The 20706-nt window shown below is 63.0% G+C and overlaps 1 protein-coding gene across 1 annotated transcript in view; it reads left to right on the top strand.

Annotated features, from left to right (window-relative positions):
* Positions 1 to 20706, top strand: part of HMCN2 (hemicentin 2) — a 139177-nt gene that overhangs the window by 95151 nt on the left and 23320 nt on the right. The window contains exons 58-80 of the mRNA XM_062208446.1: positions 325 to 486; positions 611 to 724; positions 1302 to 1504; positions 2725 to 2806; positions 4579 to 4710; positions 6138 to 6281; positions 6355 to 6514; positions 6591 to 6715; positions 7071 to 7254; positions 9878 to 9975; positions 10388 to 10654; positions 11155 to 11345; positions 11723 to 11804; positions 11891 to 12027; positions 12537 to 12678; positions 12759 to 12903; positions 13795 to 13922; positions 14418 to 14574; positions 15280 to 15401; positions 17010 to 17174; positions 19555 to 19662; positions 19950 to 20084; positions 20416 to 20550. Coding sequence (XP_062064430.1) covers positions 325 to 486; positions 611 to 724; positions 1302 to 1504; positions 2725 to 2806; positions 4579 to 4710; positions 6138 to 6281; positions 6355 to 6514; positions 6591 to 6715; positions 7071 to 7254; positions 9878 to 9975; positions 10388 to 10654; positions 11155 to 11345; positions 11723 to 11804; positions 11891 to 12027; positions 12537 to 12678; positions 12759 to 12903; positions 13795 to 13922; positions 14418 to 14574; positions 15280 to 15401; positions 17010 to 17174; positions 19555 to 19662; positions 19950 to 20084; positions 20416 to 20550 — 3318 coding nt within the window. The remainder of the gene's footprint in view (positions 1 to 324; positions 487 to 610; positions 725 to 1301; positions 1505 to 2724; positions 2807 to 4578; positions 4711 to 6137; positions 6282 to 6354; positions 6515 to 6590; positions 6716 to 7070; positions 7255 to 9877; positions 9976 to 10387; positions 10655 to 11154; positions 11346 to 11722; positions 11805 to 11890; positions 12028 to 12536; positions 12679 to 12758; positions 12904 to 13794; positions 13923 to 14417; positions 14575 to 15279; positions 15402 to 17009; positions 17175 to 19554; positions 19663 to 19949; positions 20085 to 20415; positions 20551 to 20706) is intronic.

Below are 20706 nucleotides of genomic sequence, written 5' to 3'. Positions count from 1 at the left end.
CAGACAGACTTAAACCTCTGCACAACGCCAGCCCCAAGTCTACTCTTGGTCTCTCTGCCGCCCCCCGTGGGGACAGCTGTGGCCTTGTGGAGAGAAGGTTTAGTGTGGCGCTCTCGAGGTTGTGGCCTGAACCCTGGATTCCTATTTCAGCTGTGTGGCCTTGGAAAGGGGGCTCTCCCTTTCTGGTCTCTGGGCAGGCTTACTTGCAGGTGCACCGAGGTGGAGCCCCAGGAGCTGGGAAGAGCTCTTGGTGTTTCACCGTGCGGCCCGTTGCTCCCTGCTAGCAGTCTCACGTCTCTCTCTGTCCTGGTGGCCATGGGACAGTCCCACCGCGAATCACAGGCCAGCACTCGGGGCAGGTCACTGCCATCCTCAACAGCAGCGTCTCCCTGCCCTGTGAGGCCCACGCTCACCCCAGCCCCGAGGTCACGTGGTACAAGGATGGCCAGGCCCTCTCCCTGGGTGAGGAGCTCTTCCTCCTGCCTGGTGAGTAAACTGAGTGTCGGGGCCCAGCCCGAGGCCATGAGGGAAGGCAGTTGTTCCCCCAAGCCGGGGGAAGTGGCCTGGGGGCGGCGGGGCTGCTGGTGTGAGGGCTGGGTCTCCCTGGCAGGCACCCACACTCTGCAGCTGGCGCGGGCACAGCGGTCAGACTCCGGGACCTACGTGTGTGAAGCCCTCAATGCTGCCGGCCGGGACCAGAGGCGGGTGCAGCTTAGCGTGCTGGGTACGGCGCCTCGGTCCCCACCCTCCCAATCAGCCCCACCCCCCTTGAGCAGCACAGCCAGGAGAGGGGCTGCCTGCGTGGGGGAGGCTGGGACACCCGTGCCTTAAGCTCTGAGGGCCAGGACACTGGGGAGGGACCTGGGGAGACAGATCCCAGGAGCCTGGGCCTGGGAGGACCTTTCCTACGCCTGTCTGAGCACAGGCGTCACCGCCGTGGTCCTGGGGAAAAGCTGCCCCAAGGTGTCCTGAGCCGGGACTCGCTGGAAGGTTCTTTCCAGCCCCCGTGCCAGTCCCCACGGCTTGTGGCTGTGCCAGGGGCTCCTCTCTTGGTTTGCTTGGCATCTGGGGCTGACCCTTGGGCAAGAGGCTGAGGCCCAGGATGAGAGCCGGGCCCTGGCCCCCAGCAGGGTGTGGTGTGCTGGCCGGGATGCTCTCCTCCGGCTCCCCCTGCCCCAGCCCCTGGGGTTGGAGCTAATGTGTGACCCTGGGGGCTCCACAGGCTGCTCACCTGCCGCTGGGCGGGGGTTTGGGGGTGTGGTGAAGCCGCTTTGCCTCACTGGGCTGTCTCCTGCCCTCAGTCCCTCCCACCCTCCGGCAGCCTCCCAGAGGTTCCCAGGAGACAGTCCCGGTGCGGGCCGGGGACAAGGCCGTCCTGAGCTGTGAGACAGACTCGCTCCCCGAGCCAACAGTGACCTGGTACAGAGACGGACAGCCCCTGGTGCTGGCACAGCGGACCCAGGCTCTGCAGGGTGGGCAGAGGCTGGAGATCCTGGACTCCCAGGTGAGTGCCCGGGGACATGGGCAGCGTGGGCAGTGTAGGTGGTGTGGACAGTGTGGGTTTTGTGGGCAGTGTGGGTGTTGTAGGTGGTGTGGACGGTGTGGGCCACGTGGGCAGTGTGGGTGTTGTAGGTGGTGTGGACGGTGTGGGCCACGTGGGCAGTGTGGGTGTTGTAGGTGGTGTGGACGGTGTGGGCCACGTGGGCAGTGTGGGTGTTGTAGGTGGTGTGGACGGTGTGGGCCACGTGGGCAGTGTGGGTATTGTAGGTGGTGTGGACGGTGTGGGTTTTGTGGGCAGTGTGGGTGTTGTAGGAGGTATGGACGGTGTGGGTTTTGTGGGCAGTGTGGGTGTTGTAGGTGGTGTGGACGGTGTGGGCCACGTGGGCAGTGTGGGTGTTGTAGGTGGTGTGGACGGTGTGGGCCACGTGGGCAGTGTGGGTGTTGTAGGTGGTGTGGACGGTGTGGGCCACGTGGGCAGTGTGGGTGTTGTAGGTGGTGTGGACGGTGTGGGCCACGTGGGCAGTGTGGGTGTTGTAGGTGGTGTGGACGGTGTGGGCCACGTGGGCAGTGTGGGTGTTGTAGGTGGTGTGGACGGTGTGGGCCACGTGGGCAGTGTGGGTGTTGTAGGTGGTGTGGACGGTGTGGGTTTTGTGGGCACTGTGGATGTCGTTGGCAGTGTGGGCAGTGGTGGCATGGGTGGCATGGGTGGTGTGGGTGTTGTGGGTGTTGCAGGAGGCATGAGTACTATGGGTGGGCAGCATGGAGAGACAGGCAGGTGTGTGGCAGGGTGTGGGGGCTGCTGCCTGCTTAGCCCGTGGGACCCCAGACAGAGCCCACCAGCCTCTGGGGCAGGAGACAAGGGAAGCCACAGGGCTCCAGAGAGCTGGGTTCCAGATCTGCGTGCGTGACTCACAGGAGAGCTCGAGCAGGTTCCTGCCTGCCGCCTGCCTCAGCGTCCCCAGGGCCACGTGCTAGGCCCTCTGGCTGCCCCCCTGTAATGCCCAGGAGGGCTGCCCTCCCTCCCCGGGGTTTGAGGTCCGAATTCCCTGTCCCTCTGGAAGTCCTGGGCCCCCTCTGCTGGCCCAACACCATCCCCACAGCCCTGAGGCTCTGCCTGCCGTGGGCTCCCCAGGCAGGACCGGTGTATCTGGGGAGTCCCTGCCCTGGAGACTTCGGGGAGCCCTGGTGTCCTGCCCCAGCCCCGTGCTGTCCTCCCTGCTGCAGGTGTCAGACAAAGGTGTGTACAGCTGCAGAGTCAGCAACGCCGCTGGGGAGGCCATGAGGACCTTCAGCCTCACTGTCCAGGGTAAGTCGGGCCGGCCTGGCCGCCGTGGCCAGGGAGCTCTCACGGCACACGGGGCTGCCCAGGAGGAGAAGGGTGTGGCTGGGAAGAGGCAGGGTTGCCAGGGGTAAGGTGTGCAAGGTCTGGAATTTAGGATCAGTGGGTGACAAATAGGGCTGTGCGATGCCTGCTCTGGGGGCCGAGGAGAACGCTTCATCCCTCTGAGCCTCAGGCTGTGTTTCTCAAGCACTGTTTGAGGTTCCTGGCTGCATCATGACTGAGCAGGAGTGTTGGGATTGATTAGTGATGTCTGCTTTGGCATAGGCTTATTGTATTTGAAAAGGAGAGAGTCAGACCAAGATCTTCCATCCACTGGTTCATCCCTCAAATGCCCACAACAACCAGGGCTGGGCCAGGCTGAAGCCAGGAGGCTGGAACATAGGTTGGGTCTCTCACATGGGTGGCAGCAGCCCAGGAACCTGGGCCATCACCTGCTGCCTCTCAAAGTGTGCATTAGCAGGAAGCTGGACTGGAAGTAGAGTAGCCGGGACTCAAATCAGACACTCTGATACAGGCCGTGGACATCTCAGGGGCAGCGTAACCACTGCACCACGGGCCTGCGCCTGAGCCTCAGGTTTATCTTCCACAAAGATGAGAGCACGCTGGGGGTACCCGGCCCACTGCAGAGTGCAGGCGTAGCCTGGCACCTGGACCCTGGGATGAAGGAGCCCCTGGAGATGAGCCACTTGGGGCCGGGGACTGATGAACCCTGAGGGGTCATGACCCCAGAGCCTGGGGGTGGAACAGAGAGCACTTGATGGGATGTGGCTCAACTGTGTAGGAGGCCCCAAAATGTGGTGGATTCGTCTAGGCTGGTGGGGAGCTTGGTCCACGTGGTAATCCAGGGACCCAGGGCCCTTCCACCTGTCGCTCCTCCACCTCTGGGGGTGCTGTCCCTACTTACTGGATCCTGTTCCTGCCCACGGCCAGCAGGGGGCAGCAGGTGTGGGCGGCAGCGTTGATCTAAGCAGACGTACCGGCCCCCTCTGCTCATGCTCCACGCGTGAGAATCTGGGCAGCAGGCATGGCAGGCCACAAGGGGACGCTGGGAGATGGAGTTCCTCCCAGAGTGACCACAGGCTCAGCTGAGCACGCTGGGGGACACAGCTGAGTGCAGGGGTGGCCAAGCTGAAGCCAGGCTCTTCTTCTGGGTCTCCCACATGGGTGGCAGAGGTGGAAGCACTTGGGCCATCTTCCACTGCTTTTCCCAGGCCACTGTCAGGGAGCTGCATTGGCAGTGGAGCAGCTGGGACTCCAACCAGCGCCCTCAAACGCTGATGCCAGCGTCGCAGGTGGCAGCGTTACTGGCCATGCCACGGTGCCGGTCCCCGAACACAGTTGTTCTAAACGGCAGATGGCAGGCTTATTGCTCCCAGCTCCCAGCTCCTTCTGACAGCTCCCTCCATGAGCCATGAGAGAGGGTCATGTCTGGTCCCCAGGGGCAAAGACCTCACCTCTCGAGCTCAGCCATTCGCATTCCAGTGGTAGTGGCTTTGAGGTTCCTGACTTCATCCTGGCTGAGCAGGAGTGCTAGGATCCATTAGTCATGTCTGCCCTGGTGTAGGTGAAGAGCTGCCTGTGTATGAGCCCTGTGTTCACCATCCATGGGCTGAGTGGACCCCTTTTGGACTCTGCTTTGTAAATGCAGCCAAGTAGCTCCAGGGGAGGACCTCCCCGACCTGCCCAAGGAATCGGGGGAGGTTGAGGGTTCTGGGAGTCTGCCTTCTCTCCCACAGTGCCCCCAGCGTTTGAGAGCCCTGAGACGGAGATGGTGAGCCAGGTGGCCGGGAGCCCGCTGGTGCTGGCCTGTGACGTGTCGGGGGTCCCTGCACCTACTGTTACGTGGCTGAAAGACAGAACACCCGTGGGTGAGCACACCTGTCCTTTGTACTAGGCAAGGTCAAAGCCTGGCAGTGCCTGTCGGCCCAGCCTGCTTGTCTTGTCATGTCACTCTTGGGCTTGTGGCACCCACACAGTGGGAGCCATTCCTGAGACCCTGGTCAGCTCCTGGGAGACAGAGGACACGGGCTCTGTCTTGCCGAGAGCCCCGGCACAGCCCAGCTGGCTGAGCCTGGACTTGGCATTGGCCCAGAGCTGCTCTGCCTGCTCCCCCCAGAGTGTCTGGTCACCCCCACGCAGGCCTCCATCCTCACTCTCACCCTCCCCACACTGCAGCTGTCGGTCAGCAGACCCCCTCATCCTGTCACCTGGTCCACACCCGGGGTGCCTGCCCACTGTTCTCCTGCCACAGCCTCCCTTTCTGGCCACCACTGTGGCCCTGGTGAAGGCGGTAGCCCCTACACTGGTCTCCTGGGCCCTCTCCGTGCCTCTGGGGCAAGCTCCAGATCTGACAGCACAGCTCTGAGCAGGTGCCCTGCCTAGGCACAGCCTAGCCCGCGGGAGCACCTGTGGTGCCAGGCAGCCCGCCTCTCCCTGGCCCCCCACGCCCCAGGTGGGCTTCACTGTTTCAGATTCTCTCCCCCCATCTCTCGCTCTCTGTCTCTCTCAGTAACAATACGGAGATAAAACTCACACAGTATACAGCTCGTCCATTTGAAGCTCAGTGATTCTAGCACATTCTAGAGCTGTGCGGCCCTCTCCACAGCCGTTTTCAAACCGTTCCTCTCACCCAGCGAGAACCCCGGCACCCGTTAGCCTTTTCTCCCACCCCCCCCAGCTCCCCCCCCCCAGCCCCCGCAGCCCCCAAGCTGCTCTGGGGACCTGCAGATCTCTCTCCATAGCTTTTCACACGGTGGCGCCGCCTCGCCCACCTGTGCCGCTCTCGTGCGCCTGGCTTCCTTACCTTGCTCACTGGGCTCCGGGGAGGGCGGCCAGGCTGGGCTGGTGCAGTTAGAGGCCGGCAGGGGGAAGTGTGGTTTCAGGGGGGAAGCGGCTGGCGAGCAAGGCCCTGGAGGAGCCGCAGGGTGACCCGAATGGGTCGTGTGGGGCTGGTTCTCCTTGATCAGAAGCCTCGAGATCCGGGGGGAGGGGGCAGAGCTGGTGAGGTGGGTGGGAGGTGAGGGTGGGGCCGGAGCGAGTCCCGAGGGGAGAGGTGGAAGGAAGTAGGGCCGTCTTACAGAACAGAGTGGTCCTAGGCTGGGCAGGGGAAGGCAGTGCTGGACAGGAAGGATCTCTGTCAGCCCCCCTCCCCACCCCCTGTAAACACAGGTAGGGGGTGGGGTGTTCAGGGAACCCGGCCTGGGAGTCCCGTGGGCTTTGTGTTCAGGCCCTGTGGTTGTGCCTGGGGTGGTGGCACCCCACAAGTGAAAGCCCGTCCCGTCCCCGTGTCCCACAGAGAGCAGCACGGCCCATGGCGTCATCTCCAGAGGCGGCCGCCTGCACCTGAGTCGCCTGCAGCCAGCCCAGGCGGGCACCTACACGTGTGTGGCTGAGAACGCCCAGGGCGAGGCCCGCAAGGACTTCGTGGTGGCCGTGCTGGGTAGGTGTGCACCCCGCCCCACGGCAGCCCCTGCCGCCCCCCTCTCCCAGCCTCACCGCAGCCCCTGCCGCAGAGGCCCCCCGGATCCGGAGCTCGGGCGCCGCGCAGGAGCACAACGTCCTGCAGGACCAGGAGGTGCGGCTGGACTGCGAGGCCGAGGGGCAGCCGCCGCCCGCCGTGGCCTGGCTGAAGGACGGCGGCCCGCTGGACCGAGGCGTGGGTCCCCACCTCCGGTAAGGTCCTGCCCGTCCCCCTGCCCAGGCGGCAGGGCCTCCTGAGCCTCACGCTCCTGCCCCCCGCCCTCGCCAGGTTCTACCTGGACGGCAGCTCCCTGGTGCTGAAGGGCCTGCGAGCCTCGGATGCCGGCGCCTACACCTGTGTGGCCCACAACGCGGCCGGTGAAGACGCCAGGCTGCACACCGTCAACGTGCTGGGTGAGCAGCCAACAGCCAGCCTGGGACCGGGGCGGGGTCTCGGCAGGGCCCCCGGAGGGTACTGGAGACCTGGGTTCCAGGCCCACAATGCCCATGCTGTGACCCAGGCTTTGGGTCTGACTGCTCTAGGTCCCCAGCCTCATCCTCACCTCAGCCCAGTGGAGAGTCCAGGGTGGGACGGTGACCCCCACACAGTGGCCTCGTCCCTCCCATGGGGGCGGGGCTATCAGGGCCCCTACAGTGGTGGCTGCTGGGGACACACATCCAGGTCTTGGCAACACCATGTAACATCTCCCTGGGAGGAGCCCCCCCTCCGCCCAGCCCCCAACCAGCCCTCTTCTCTGCCCACGGCTAGTTCCTCCCACCATCGAGCAGGCAGCCGACGGCAGGGAGAGCCTGGTGAGCAGGCTTGGGGAACTGGTGACCATGGCCTGTCCCGTGCGGGGCTCCCCACCCATCCACGTGAGCTGGCTCAAGGACGGCCTGCCCCTTCCACTGTCCCAGCGCACCCACCTGCACAGCTCCGGCCGCAGCCTCAGGTAGGCGGGGCTCCCGGCCCCCAGCCTGCGAAGCCAAGGCCCCGGACAACTCTCGAGACAGCTGGGGCTTAAAAACATTCTAAATGGGTTTTAGAGTAAAATCTCTGTGATAGGCAGAGGGACGGGACCCCAGCCCCACAGAGAGGGGCCTCTGCCCTCAGGCACTCTCACAGTCTGGTGGGGGAGGCGCAGAACCAGGTGAAGAAACCTGATTGAACCTGACTCAGCCTGGGAACGTGACTCAGTCTGGCTGAATGTGGGAAAAGTCAGGGAGGGCTTCCTGGAAGAAGGTGCCTGAGCCGAGCCATCTTCATGCATCCAGCAGCATGTGCTGAACAGTGCTTACTGGCCCAGGCCCAGGCCCAGCAGTGAGCCTGCAGCTCTGGGTACTGGGGGGGGGGGGGAGACAAACAGAAATGAAATGTCCCGGGGGTGGTGGGTCCTGGAGAAGGAGCAGGGAGGGGAGTAAGTGGGAGGGGGCAGAGGCGGCTGCCGCTTAATGTAGGGTGGTGGGGGACAGGGGCTTAGCAGGGCCAGGTGGGGGGAGTGGGCTCTGTGGGGAAGAGCGTGCAGGCAGAGGGAGGGGCAAGGCCAGAGGACTCGAGGGAGGGCGGGGTCCTATGTGTTCAAAGAGCAGAATAGGGCCTGGGGGAGACCGGGGAGGGTCAGGTAATGGGGGCGGGACCTTGGGGGTCCTGGGAGAGACTTGGATTTTTCTTGGAGGAGATGGGAGACCCTGGAGGGCTTTCCCAGGGCGCTTGCTGACTTGGAGTATTTCCCTGTGGGAACCGTTGCCAAGTGCCCAGTCCAGTGGCACTAAGCGCACTCACGCCGTGGCGTGTCCAGTCCAGTGGCACTAAGCGCACTCACGCCGTGGCGTGTCCAGTCCAGTGGCACTAAGCGCACTCACGCCGTGGCGTGTCCAGTCCAGTGGCACTAAGCGCACTCACGCCGTGGCGTGCCCAGTCCAGTGGCACTAAGCGCACTCACGCCGTGGCGTGTCCAGTCCAGTGGCACTAAGCACACTCACGCCGTGGCGTGTCCAGTCCAGTGGCACTAAGCGCACTCACGCCGTGGCGTGCCCAGTCCAGTGGCACTAAGCGCACTCACGCCGTGACGCGGCCATCACCACCGTCCCTCTCAGACTGACACTCTGCCCATCAGACCCCGCCTCCCTGCTCCCCTCCCCCACCCCGGGCGACCACCCGTCTGCTCTCCGGGTCTCATGGGAATGGGACCCTCAGGTTCGCCCTTTGGCGCACAGCTGGCTTCACGAAGCGTCGTGTCCTCACAGTCCGCCTGAGCCACGGCGTCAGACTCTCCTCTGTCCTCAGCGCTGGGTGCTACTCCACCGTGTGGCTGGACCGCATCTTATCTGTGCGTTCAGCTGCCGATGGACGTTCGGTAGCTGCTGCAGGACGTGGGCGTGCAGATACGAGCGCACGACTCCACTCGCAGTTCTCTGGGGCCGTGACTTGGGTTTCTCAAAAGATCCTTTTGGCTTCCATGCGGACGGCAGGACAGGGAGGCGCTGTTGTGACACTTGGGGAAACTGATGTGGCCTGGAGCAGGGCTGCCGTGAGGGGCGGCCGCATCCTAGAGGTCGATCGATGGAGCTTAACATGTGGGCTGGTATCGTGGCACAGTGAGTTGAGCTGTCGCTTGCGACGCCAGCATCCCATAGCAGAGTGCCTGTTCAGGTCCCAGCTGCTCCACTTTGCTCCAGCTCCCTGCTCATGCGCCTGGGAAGGCAGCAGAAGACGGCCCCAGTGCTTGGACCTATGTGGGAGACCCAGATGGATGGAGATAGATAGATATATATGTATGTATATATATATATATATATATATTGTTTGTTTGAAAGATAAGGAGAGAGATCTTCCATCCACTGGCCTACTCCCCAACTGGCCACAACAGTCAGGGCTGGGCCAGGTTGAAGCCAGGAATGTAGGACTCCATCTGGGTCTCCCACATGGGTGGCAGGGGCTCGAGTTCTTGAGCCGTCACCTGCTGCCTCCCGGTGTATCAGCCGGGAGCTGGAACGGGGAGGGGGGCCGGGCCGGGAGCTCAGGCACTCCCGTGGGAGACAGCCATCTAACAGCAGCACCACACTGGATGGATTTGGAGGGGAGCTGATGGTGTTTGTAAAGAGATGAGAGAGAAGGGGGTTACCCAGCCTGCCTGGAGGCGGAGGCGCCACTGTGGGCGAGCCGGTGGGCGAGAAGCCTGGAGTTCTGGTTGACCGCGCTGGGCTGTGTCACCCCAGCTCGCCGTCAGAGGGTCTCTGAAGATGAGGCGTGTTTGTAGCAGGAACACACACAGGGTGTAACCAGGAGGCTGAGCGGGGCGAAGGTTTAAAGGCGAACCGAGCAGGACGAGATCAGATATTTGGACGAAACAACCCCAGGCCCCAGAGTCAGTGATGAAGGGTGGTGCCCACCGAGGGGGGACAGACGGCCCTGCAGACTCTGCTGTGGTCCTGATGGAGTGCGTGTGACTGTCACTCTCGGGCAGTCTCGCGAGAGCCCTTCTCTCTCTCTCCCTCCCTCCCTCCCTCCCTCCCTCCCTCCTCCCTCCCTCCTCCCTCCCTCCTCCCCCCTCCCGTCTGTCTCTGGGAGTTCAGGATCTCCCAGGTGCAGCTAGCAGATTCTGGCGTCTTCACCTGTGTGGCCTCGAGCCCTGCTGGTGTGGCCGACAGGAACTTCACCTTGCAGGTGCAAGGTACGGAGCAGGGGCTGGGCTGAGCGGGTCCTTCCGCCTTGCTGGTGAGAACCAAGGCCTTTGGCCCCCTTCCCACCTGGGTGCCAAGGGCAGAACTTGTGGTGCCGAGGCAGGGCGAATCCAAGCTCCGTCTTGGGTTCGTTGGGTGGCTCGCTGGTTTATCGCCAAGTGATCATTGGGCACTCCCGTGTGCCTGGGATACAGCAGTGGGCAGGGTGGCTGCTCTCCCAGAGGAAGGAGAGGATGCTGTGGGAACATGGATGAGGGGGCATCTCGCCTTGGGGACCCTGGGGAGGCTTCCTGGAGGAGGCGAGGTCAAAGCCGAGTACCGGGGATGAGCAGGGCACTCTGGCCTGTGCAGAGGTCCCGGCGTGGGGTGAGATGGCTCCTGCCTGTCCTGTATCTTCCACAGTGCCCCCCTTCCTGGAGCCTGCAGAGTTCCAGGAGGACGTGGTGGTGGTCCGCGGCTCCACGGTGGTCCTCCCGTGCGAGGCCCGGGGCAGCCCCCTGCCCCTGGTGTCGTGGGTGAAGGATGGGGAGCCCTGGTTGGCCCAGAGCCTAGAACAGGGGCCGGGGCTGCAGCTGGAGGCCGTGGGAACTGAAGACTCGGGGACCTACTCCTGCGTGGCCGTGAGCGAGGCGGGCGAAGCCAGGCGGTATTTCCAGCTAACCGTGATGGGTGGGTCCCCGGTCCTGGGGGGTGGGGGGTGATGGGAAGGCGGTAAACGAGACGAGTCCACCCCAAGTCTCCTGGGAGTGGGGCTCAGGGACGGGCTTGGTCCTGGACAGAACGCTGCGCTGGCCTGGCCTGCAGGGGCGGGCGGCCGCATGTTTGATGTCCCGGGGGCTGTGCTCATCTGCCTTGCCCACCAAACCTTGGTAGCAGACGGAAGAGCATGAGTCACCCCAATCGGGGGCAGAGCCCTAAGACTCGGCGCAAAATCCTGCGCGTGTGGTGCTGTGTGGGAAACTATCTCCCCTCCCCCATACCGTGTCCTCACTGGTTTGAAAGCACAAATAACTGTCCCTGGGAGATGGTCCTGATGTCTCCAGGTCCCCCCCACCCCCTCGCGAGCATCTGTTCTGGCTCTGAATGCTGTCAGCATCTGGCTTGGGGCTGGGCGGTGGAGAGAGGCTCCAGCATCCGGGTCCTGGCTGACAGGGTGCTGTGACTGGCAGATCCCCCCCACATCGAGGACTCGGGCCAGCCTGCAGAGCTACTGCTGACCCCCGGCACCCCCATGGAGCTCCTGTGTGATGCCCGGGGCTCCCCCCCACCCAACATCACCTGGCATAAGGACGGGCAGGCCCTAAGCGGGCTGGAGAACGGCGGCCGAGCTCCACGGGCGCTCCAGGTGCAGGCTGTGCAGGTGCTGTGCCTGTCCTCGGGGGAGGGAGGAGCTGCACTTCCCCCAGGGTGATGGCCACAGCTCCTCCTGGTGCAGGGCCTGAGGTTGTGGAGGTGCCCGGGCCGTGCCCTCAGGATCTCCCAGCCAGATCAGAGCCACGGCTGGTGCCAAAATCAGATAACTCCCCATCTAGGTGGGAGGGGGCTGGTGCAGTCGGAGGGGACTTCTGGGAAGAGGTGGGTCTCGCACCAGGGATGAGATGGAGGTGGAGAGATCCCGAGAGAGGGCCCGAGATTGGCTGAAGAGAGAGGGGCAGCCCCAGCAGCCCAGGTGCAAATCCTGAGTCCCTAGCAGTGTAGGAAGGGGCCGGGCAGCTGCTCACCCTGCTCTGTCCCCAGGTGCGTGACTCTGGGCTGTACACCTGCCTGGCCGAGAACCCAGCAGGTGAAGTCGAGAAGAGCTTCCGGGTCAGGGTTCAAGGTAGGGGGCTTGGGGTGGCAGGGGTGGGAGGCAGGACGGGGCCCGAGGGGGTGGGTCCGTCTCTCACACTCTCTTGTGCTCCTCAGGTCCCCCAAATGTTGTTGGGCCCCAGGGTCTCCGCTCTGTGGTCGGCCTGGCCCCAGGGCAGCTGGTCCTAGAGTGCTCGGTGGAGGCTGAGCCAGCACCCGAGATCCAGTGGCACCGAGACGGCATCTTGCTGCAGGTGAGCGCCAGGATGGGAACCCAGGGCCCGGCCTTCTGCCCCTCACGACCCTGGCCCCTGGCCACACTGTCCCGGGTCCCAGCGCTGCCCTGGGTGGCACCATGGGTAACTGCTCTGGGGCCACCCTCTGCCCCTTGCTATCTTCATCCTCAGGTAGGGGGTGGGGTCACTGAGGCAGGCTGGGACAGGCACCCAGAGCTGCTGAGGCACACCCCAGCATTCTTCCCATGCCGCCTTCGCGCTGCGCGGCCTGGCTGTGCGTCCTGGGGCCAGGAACTGGAGCTCTCTGCGCTCACCCGCCGGTGGCACCAGTTTGCAGCCATGGACGCACGGGTCACAGCCTTTGGACGGAGCTCCAGGGACAGGGAGCTCTCTTCCTCCAGGGGGTCAGGGCCTGCGGCCAGCCTGGAGTGGGGCAGAGACCGTTGCCTGAGACCCTGGTCCCCCTCGCCTGGCCCAGCCTTGCACTGCTGAGGGTCTGTCTCTTGCCCTGGCTGGGGACCCTGCAGGCGGACGCCCACACCCAGCTCCCCGAGCAGGGCAGGTTCCTCCAGCTGCAGGCCCTGAGCACCGCCGACAGCGGCAACTACAGCTGCACAGCCCGCAACGCGGCGGGCAGCACCAGTGTGGCCTTCCGCGTGGACATCCACAGTGAGTGTGGCCTGCCCCGCCCTGCCCACGCTCCTGAGAGTGACAGGTGCCCGACCCACTCCCTCTGTGCCCCTCCCCAGTGGCGCCCACCATCCAGCCGGGACCACCCAGTGTGAACACCTCGGTGAACCAGACGGCCCTGCTGCCCTGCCGGGTGGACGGTGCACCCCTGCCCCTCGTGACCTGGAGGAAGGACGGGGCCCCTCTGGATCCTGGGAACCCCAGGTGGGGGCTGGAACAGGAGGGCATCTGGGAGGGTCTTTGTGGGCTGTAAACAGAAACTGACTTGGGCAGGTGGAGCAGAAAAGTGAGTCCATCACCAGGTCGTGGGGCACCTCTCCGAAGCCAGGGACAGCTAAGTGACGGAGAGGCCAGGGGTTTCTCCCAGTGTCTCTGGTTGCGTGTGGCTTGTGTGTGCTCTTTCTCTCTCCCCACCCCCAGCAATGAGCAGGCAGGAACACACCCTGACCCACCCACAGACCCCTAGTTGATGGCTCCAAGGCAGAGTGAGCTCTCTGTGAATCACACATCCCAGGGCGGAGAACGTCATTGGCTCAGTCTGAGGGATCTGTCCATCCCGGTCCAATCAACTTGGGCTGGGGGCGGGATTATACAGTCCAGCCAGGTACTTGGGGAGGAGCCATTCCCAGAAACCATGGACATGGTGCTGCCTGTGGGCTCCTGGAGAGAGGCAGGGGCCAGAGGGGGGCTGGGGAGCCAGAAGCAGTCCCTCTCTAGACCTGTCTAATGCTGGGCTGAGGGCGGGGTGCTGCTCATGCTGTCACCCTGACCTTGACCTCACAGGTGCAGGACTCAGCCCCAAGTTGGTGTCCTCTTGCTGCAGGGGTGGGGAACATCTGGCCTGAGGGCCGTGTAAGACCGTGAAATCTTTGGTCTGGCCCTGCCAGGCAACCGGCTGCAGGAGAGACTTGAAATTCAGTGAATCGATAGCAGGCTCATTCTTAAGTTGAGAATTTTGCGGGCCCACGAATGATGCTATAGATATCCAAGTGACCCTTGGCAGGAAAAAAGGTCCCTACCCCTGTCTTACTGGGAACACTGGGGCAGAGGGGAAGGGCCCCGCGGTCTCCATGGAGACCCCTCTGTCCACTCCAGATTGGAGCTGCTGCCCGAGGGTTCCCTGCGGATCCAGCCAGTCCTCGCCCAGGACGCCGGCCACTACGTGTGTGTGGCATCCAACTCCGCCGGCTCCGATCGGCAGAGCCGCCACCTCCGCGTCTTCGGTGAGTGACATGGGGAGGGCTCACTCCTGCCTTGAGTGCCCGGTCCCTGCCGGGATCCGGTCCTGCTTAGCTTCCGGGTCGGGAACCAGGGCAGTGGTCCCCAAAGGTGTCTGACTGCAACGCCCATTAGTACGAAGTGTTGACGCTGCGTATCTATGCCTGTGCACACATCACGCACCCTTGGGACGATGCCGTTCTGCTAAATGATATGAAGCGTGTGCCGAAGGGGAATGCGGGCAAGCAAGCGACGCGGTCACCGGGATCTGTGGCCTCGCGGGAGGCCCCTCTGCCGGGCCCTGGCCTCAGCAGGAGCTGATGGGCAGTCAAGCGCTGCAGGTCTTGCTCAAGGAGGCCAGGCCCAGCCTTGGCTGTTGGATGTTCTCCCCCAGGGTCTCTCCTGCCCCTGCCTTTGCCATCTCAGCATGGGTTGCAGGTGGTTTGGGCACAGCCCTGCCCCCACCGCACCTGTCTCCTGACAACTTGTCCTCTCCCCAGCGCCGCCAGCCATTAGCCCCAGCCCCTCCAATGTGACCCTGACTGCCCACGTCCCGGCCTCGCTGCCCTGTGAGGCCAGCGGCTCCCCCAGGCCCCTGGTGGCCTGGTGGAAGGACGGACAGAAGCTCGACTTCCGCCCACAGCCGGGCGCCTACCGGTAACACCTGCCCTTCCTGGGCTTCCTGAGATATATGGGAGGGGGAGGGGATGCCCACCTCACAGTGGGGGCCAGGCCAGGAACAAGGCGGGGACCAGAGTTTGTGTTACAGCCTCGGGGGGCTCCGGGGGTCTTTGCACTGAGACAGATGGGGACGCCCAGCAGGGGACGAGGGCATTTGGGACACACGGCCTGACAGTTACACTTGTTACAGTCACTGTATAAGAACAGACTGTGAGGTCTGAGTTCGTCTGGCTGAGCCTGGACATGCCGACTGCTCCCCAGGCTCTGTCTCCCCATTGCTCAAGACAGCTGGTGTTAAATGATCGTGGGGTGCACAGATGGACCTGACCCCCCAGTGCCTCGCCCAGCATCTGCTGTGTGGGGTGCCGGATCGCCACGGGTGCTCTATCCACCTGCGCTTTCTGAACAGGGGCTTGAGCGTGGCTGTCATTACAGAAGTTATCCCTGTGTGACTGCAGACACACACAGGGCGGGAGATAAAGACGCACCCTAAACCCACCGGCTAGACCTTTGGTGGGAGAAACTTCTAGAAGAAACACTACAGTCAGAGCTGGGGGCCCGAATAGAGGAAGGGCAATGGTTGTGAGACCACGCCCATCCAGACGCCTGGGCAGGAAGGCCCTGGTGGCCTCGTCTCGGCCAGCCTGGCCAGTCCCTCAGCCGCCCGTCTGCCTCCCCCAGGCTCCTGCCATCCGGTGCCCTGCTTCTCATGGCCCCCGGGCCCCAGGACTCAGCCCAGTTTGAGTGTGTGGTGAGCAACGAGGTGGGCGAGGCCCGCAGGCTCTACCAGGTGACCGTCCTCGGTGAGTCGGGGTGGGAGGTGGACCAGGAAGCCCGGGTCAGGGGCAGCCCCTGTCCCCTGTCTACTTGCAGGACTTGCCCCGGTTTCCTGCCAGTCTTCCTGCGGTTCCCAGGATACCTCCTCCAGGAAGCCCTCTTGGATCCTGCCTCCTCCCCACCGCCCAACCAACTCCAGCGCCAGCATAGTTGCTGGCATATGGGACAGGCAGAAAAGGCCCCTCCCGATCCAGGATGTTCTAAACCCAGATCGTACCTTGTCCTCATCTGGTTGAAATCGGCCCCTCTGGGGTGGGGTTTGGCCTAGTGGTTAGGACACTGGGTTCTAATCCCGGCTCTGGCTCCTGTCTCCAGCGTCCTGCTCATGCCATAACCACTTGTCAGAAAGAAGAGTTTGAAAACCACAGGGGTGGGCACTCACCTTATCAGACACCTACGCTCCACGTCAGAGCACTGGGTTCGATCCCCGGCTCTGGCTCCCGGCTCCAGCTTCTCGCTAATGCAGCCCCCGGGAGGCAGTGGTGACGGCTCCAGGGGTCGAGGCCTGGATGGAGGGCCTGGCTCCCAGCTCTGGCCCAAGCCCAGCTACCGGAGGCAATGAACGGGCAGCTGAGATCTCTGTCTGTCTGTCTGTCTGTCTCTGTCTCTCTCTGTGTGTCTGCCTCTCAAAGAAGAAAAAAAAGAAAAATTAACATTATGAAAACTGCATGGATTTCAAGGGGATTTTTGCCTCAAAATGAACTCACCTTGTAATTCCATCTCTCCATGAACTTTTTTTTTTTTAAGATTTTATTTATGTATTTGAGAGGTCGAGTTAGTCAGTGAGAGGGAGAGACAGAAAGGTCTTCCATCCACTGGCTCATCCCCCAAATGGCCACAATGGCTGGATCTGAGCCAATCTGAAGCCAGGAGCCAGGAGCTTCTTCCAGGTCTCCCACGAGGGTGCAGGGGCCCAAGGGCTTGGGCCATCTTCTACTGCTTTCCCAGGCCACAGCAGAGAGCTGGATCAGAAGAGGAGCAGCTGGGACTAGAACCGGTGCCCACATGGGATGCTGGCGCCACAGGTGGAAGATTAACCCACTGCGCCACAGCGCTGGCCCCCATGGACTTTATTTTTAAAGACAGATAGATAGATAGATTGATTGATTTAAGAGCCAGAGTTATAGAGAGGGAGAGGGAGAGGCAGAGAGATCCTCCATCCCCCGGTGATGGGTCAGGCCGAAGCCAGGAGCTTCATTTGGATCTTCCACGCGGGTGCAGGGGCCCAAGCCCTTGGGCCACCCTCTGCTGCTTTCCCAGATGCATTAGCAGGGAGCTGGATCGGAAGCAGAACAGCTGGGACTCCAGCTGGAGCCCATGTGGGGTGCTGGCGCTGCAGGCCGAGGCTTAACCTATACAACACCGGCCCTTCTCCATGAACTGATTAAAGCACTACCGTGTCCCTGAGCCCCCAGATACTTGCTGAATGAGCAAAGGAGACAGCCCAAGTCTGTTGTCCCTGCCCATCTCCCCACCCCCCCACGTCACCCTGCCCCCAGCCTCTGCTTAGAGTCCCCAGCCCACCCCCTGCCAGTGTCCCTGTGCCCTCAGCAAGCCTTTGTCTTGGGTTTCAGTACCTCCCACCATCGCGGACGACCAGACGGACTTCACCGTGACCAGGATGGCGCCTGTGGTCCTCACGTGCCACAGCACAGGTGTGCCAGCCCCGGAAGTTTCCTGGAGCAAGGCGGGCGCCCGGCTCGGGGTGCGGGGGAGCGGCTACCGTGTCTTGCCTTCAGGTAAGTGAGGGCGGACCCCAGAGACACAGAGAATGGGCACAGAGCCCCTAGGTAGAGCCAGGTGGACAGCCCTGGCCTGGCTCTGCTGCCCCTGGCTGGGTGGCTGGGGGCGCCCTCTTTCCCTCCCTGAGCCTCTGTGGCCTCCAGTGGTTCCCGGATGCTCACTGGCAGCTCAGTGCTGTTTCAAGGCAAAACGAGGGGAATAGCTGTGAGCTGAGTGCTTTGTGTGGGGGGGTAGTTATCCCTGATTCTGCAACGTCGCTCTCCCCCCTTTGGTGTGAAAGTCTCTCTCTGATGAAATCAGGGTTGGTGTGATGGCAGCTTTCCAAACACCTTTGCTTGTCAAAGTAGAAAGGTAGCAACTTTGGGGTACTCTCCACGCTCAGATGACTTTGTCAGCTGGTTAGCAAAATCCTGAAGTGTGCACACCACAGCCCAGAGCTAAGGGGTTCTTACTTAAGAGACAGAGAGGGGCTGATGCCGTGGCTCACTAGGCTAATCCTCCGCCTGTGGTGCCGGTACTCCGAGTTCTAGTCCCAGTTGGGGCGCTGGTTCTGTCCCGGTTGCTCCTCTTCCAGTCCAGCTCTCTGCTGTGGCCGGGAGGGCAGTGGAGGATGGCCCAAGTCCTTGGGCCCTGCACCTGCATGGGAGACCAGGAGGAAGCACCTGGCTCCTGGCTTCGAATTGGCACAGTGCACTGGCTGTAGCGGCCATTTGGGGGATGAACCAACGGAAGGAAGACCTTTCTTTCTGTCTCTCTCTCTCTCACCATCTAACTCTGCCTGTCCAAAAAAAAAAAAAGAGAGAGAGAGAGAGCGAGAGAGAGAGAGACAGAGAGGGCCCTGGTGCTGTGTCGTGGTGGGTAAAGCCACCACCTGCAACACCAGCTTCCCATATGAGTTCCAGTTTGTGTCCTGGTTGCTCCACTTCTGATCCAGCTCCCTGCTAATGGCCTGGGAAAAGCAATGGAGCGTGGCCCAAGGGTTTGAGCCCCTGCCACCCAGGTGGGAGACCCAGATGAAGCTCCTGGCTTCAGCCTGGCACAACCCCGGCTGTTGCAACCATCTGGGGAATGAATCAATGGATGGAAGATCTCTCTCTGTCTCTCCCTCTCTAACTTTGACTTTCAAATAAATAAATCTGTTTTTTTGAAAGGTTTATTTTATTTATTTGAAAGGTGGAGTTACAGAGAGAGGGGAAGAGATAGAGAGATCTTCTATCCACTGGTTCACTGCCCAGTTGGCTGCAATGGCCAGGGCTGGGCCAGGCTGAAGCCAGGAGCCAGGAGCTTCTGGGTCTCCCACATGGGCACTGCTTTCCCAGATGAATTAGCAGAGAGCTGGATCAGAAGTGGAGCAACTGGGACTGAAAGTGGTGCCCAGTCGGGTGCCAGGGCTGCAGGCTGTGGCTTAACCTGCTGTGCCACAGTGCTGGCCCCAATAAATAAATGTTTTAAAAAAAGAGAGACAAAAAAGCAAAGAGAGACCTCCCATCTCCTGGCTCGCTCCCCAAATACCCACCCTGGCTGGGGGTGGGCTGAGCCAAAGCCGAGCCAGAAACCCCGCCCAGGTCTGTCCAGTGAGTGGCAGGGACCCGAGCCCGTGGCCATCAGCGCTGCCTCCCAGCAGCTGCCTGGCAGGAAGCTGAAACCAGGAGCAGCGGCAGGTGTCACACCCATGCAGCCCGATGTGGGACGCGCGCATCTTCACCGCGGGGCCACACACCCGCCCCCAGGGTGTTCAGCCCCTTCGGGAGCCATGGGCCACTCCTTCCGACCTGTGGCTACGGCAGAGTCCCCCACGCACAGTCAGCCACGGTTCTGGTTCCGCCTGGGGCCGGGGCGGGGGCTGCAGGGAGTTGTAGAGTCCTGTGGGTCTTGGTCCCCGCGCCCCAGCCAGTGCCCAGAGGTACAGGAGGATGATGCTGAAACCCCCTCACTCCCTGGCCGAGGCGCAGCCTGCAGTCTGGGGAGACAGACGGTGTTTATCGGGCAGCCGAGGCTGAGGGCGGGCGGGCAAGAGGCGGGCAGAGGCAGCAGTAACCCCGGGAGGCCCCGTAGGATCAAGTCCTCTGGCAGCGCGTGGTGAGAGCAGGAGGGTATGGGGCCGTGAGCCAGGGGCTGCAGGCAGGGCAGTGGCAGATCCTAGAGCGTCTGAGCCCATCGTGTCTGATTCTTTGTACACATGGGGAAACGGACACCAGGAGACTGGCGGGGACTCGCCCACAGCTCTGCTCCGGCCCACCCCAGGTTCCCCCACCTGACCCCCTGTGCTGTGTACCGTGGGTAGGGAGGCAGGTGAGTGTCCCGGGCCAGAGCACCAGGCCAGGGGTGCATCAGAGCCCAGCCACCTCCATCGCCGGGGACCCCTCTCCCCCTCAGGTGCCCTGGAGATTGGGCAGGCCCTCCCCATCCACTCCGGCCGCTACACCTGCACAGCCCGCAACTCTGCCGGCATAGCCCACAAGCACGTGGTCCTCACTGTGCAAGGTAAGAGGCAGAAGCCCTGGGGCAGGGGAGCAAGGGAGCTAGAGAAAGGGGTGGGCTGTGGGGGAGGCAAGGCCTTGGGTCCCGGATGCCCGGCTCTGCCTCTGATCCGACTCCCTGGTGGGATCTTAAGAGAAGGGCCTCCCCCTGCGTCACTGCTGCTGCAGCTGAGGCTTCCAGAACCTTCTGTCTCTTTAGAGACTGCTGGGTGGAGGGACTGGCGTTAATGACACCCGAGGGACCTCTGCCACCCCCACCCCCACCCCCACCATCTCTCCGTGCCTTCGCAGCCTCCCCCGTGGTGAAGCCACTGCCCAGCGTGGTTCGGGCAGTCGAGGAAGAGGAAGTGTGGCTGTCCTGTGAGGCCTTGGGCATCCCCCGGCCCACGGTCACCTGGCAGAAGGAGGGGCTCAGCGTCCCCGCAGGTGAGACCCACAGCAGCCAGCCCTAATGACCCGGGAAAAGCAGTGGAGGACGGCCCAAGGGTTTCAGCCTCCCTGGGTTCCCCTGCGTGCCCCAGGGGACCCCACGGCCTTGCTCCGCCCAAGCACGTCCCCGCCCCTGCTCGGTGTCCCCACAGCCTGAGTGGTCAGGGACGCGTGGCTCAGCTGGTCTCAGGGCTGGGTTTCCGCTCACTCCATCACTCGGCTGCCGGGAGGCTGCCTTGGCAGGCAGCATGGCTCACGCTGCTCTCCTCCCCTCCCCGGGGGGTCCCTAGCCCCAGCTACCACCCCTCAATTTCTCTGCCACACCCAGCGTCGAGGACCCAGGTCCTCCCTAGCGGCCAGCTGCGGATTCTCCGTGCCAGCCCGGAGGACGCCGGCAACTACTTTTGCATCGCGCAGAACAGCGTGGGGAGTGCCATGGGGAAGACACGGCTGGTGGTGCAAGGTGGGCCCGAGGAGGGGCTGGGGGCCCGCTGACCAGGGGGCTTTGAGGCTCTGGGAGCTCCTCTCCCGCTACCCAGCTCTGGGTCCCAGCAGGACACACCCCTGCACTCCTCCCCCCGCCACGCCAGCACTGATGGTTCTAGAAGGAATTGGCTTC

Source organism: Lepus europaeus, chromosome 12, assembly GCF_033115175.1.
Source record: "Lepus europaeus isolate LE1 chromosome 12, mLepTim1.pri, whole genome shotgun sequence".
Lineage (NCBI taxonomy): Eukaryota > Metazoa > Chordata > Mammalia > Lagomorpha > Leporidae > Lepus > Lepus europaeus.
Note: the sequence above shows the minus strand (reverse complement) of the source record. Positions and strands in the feature narration are given on the sequence as shown.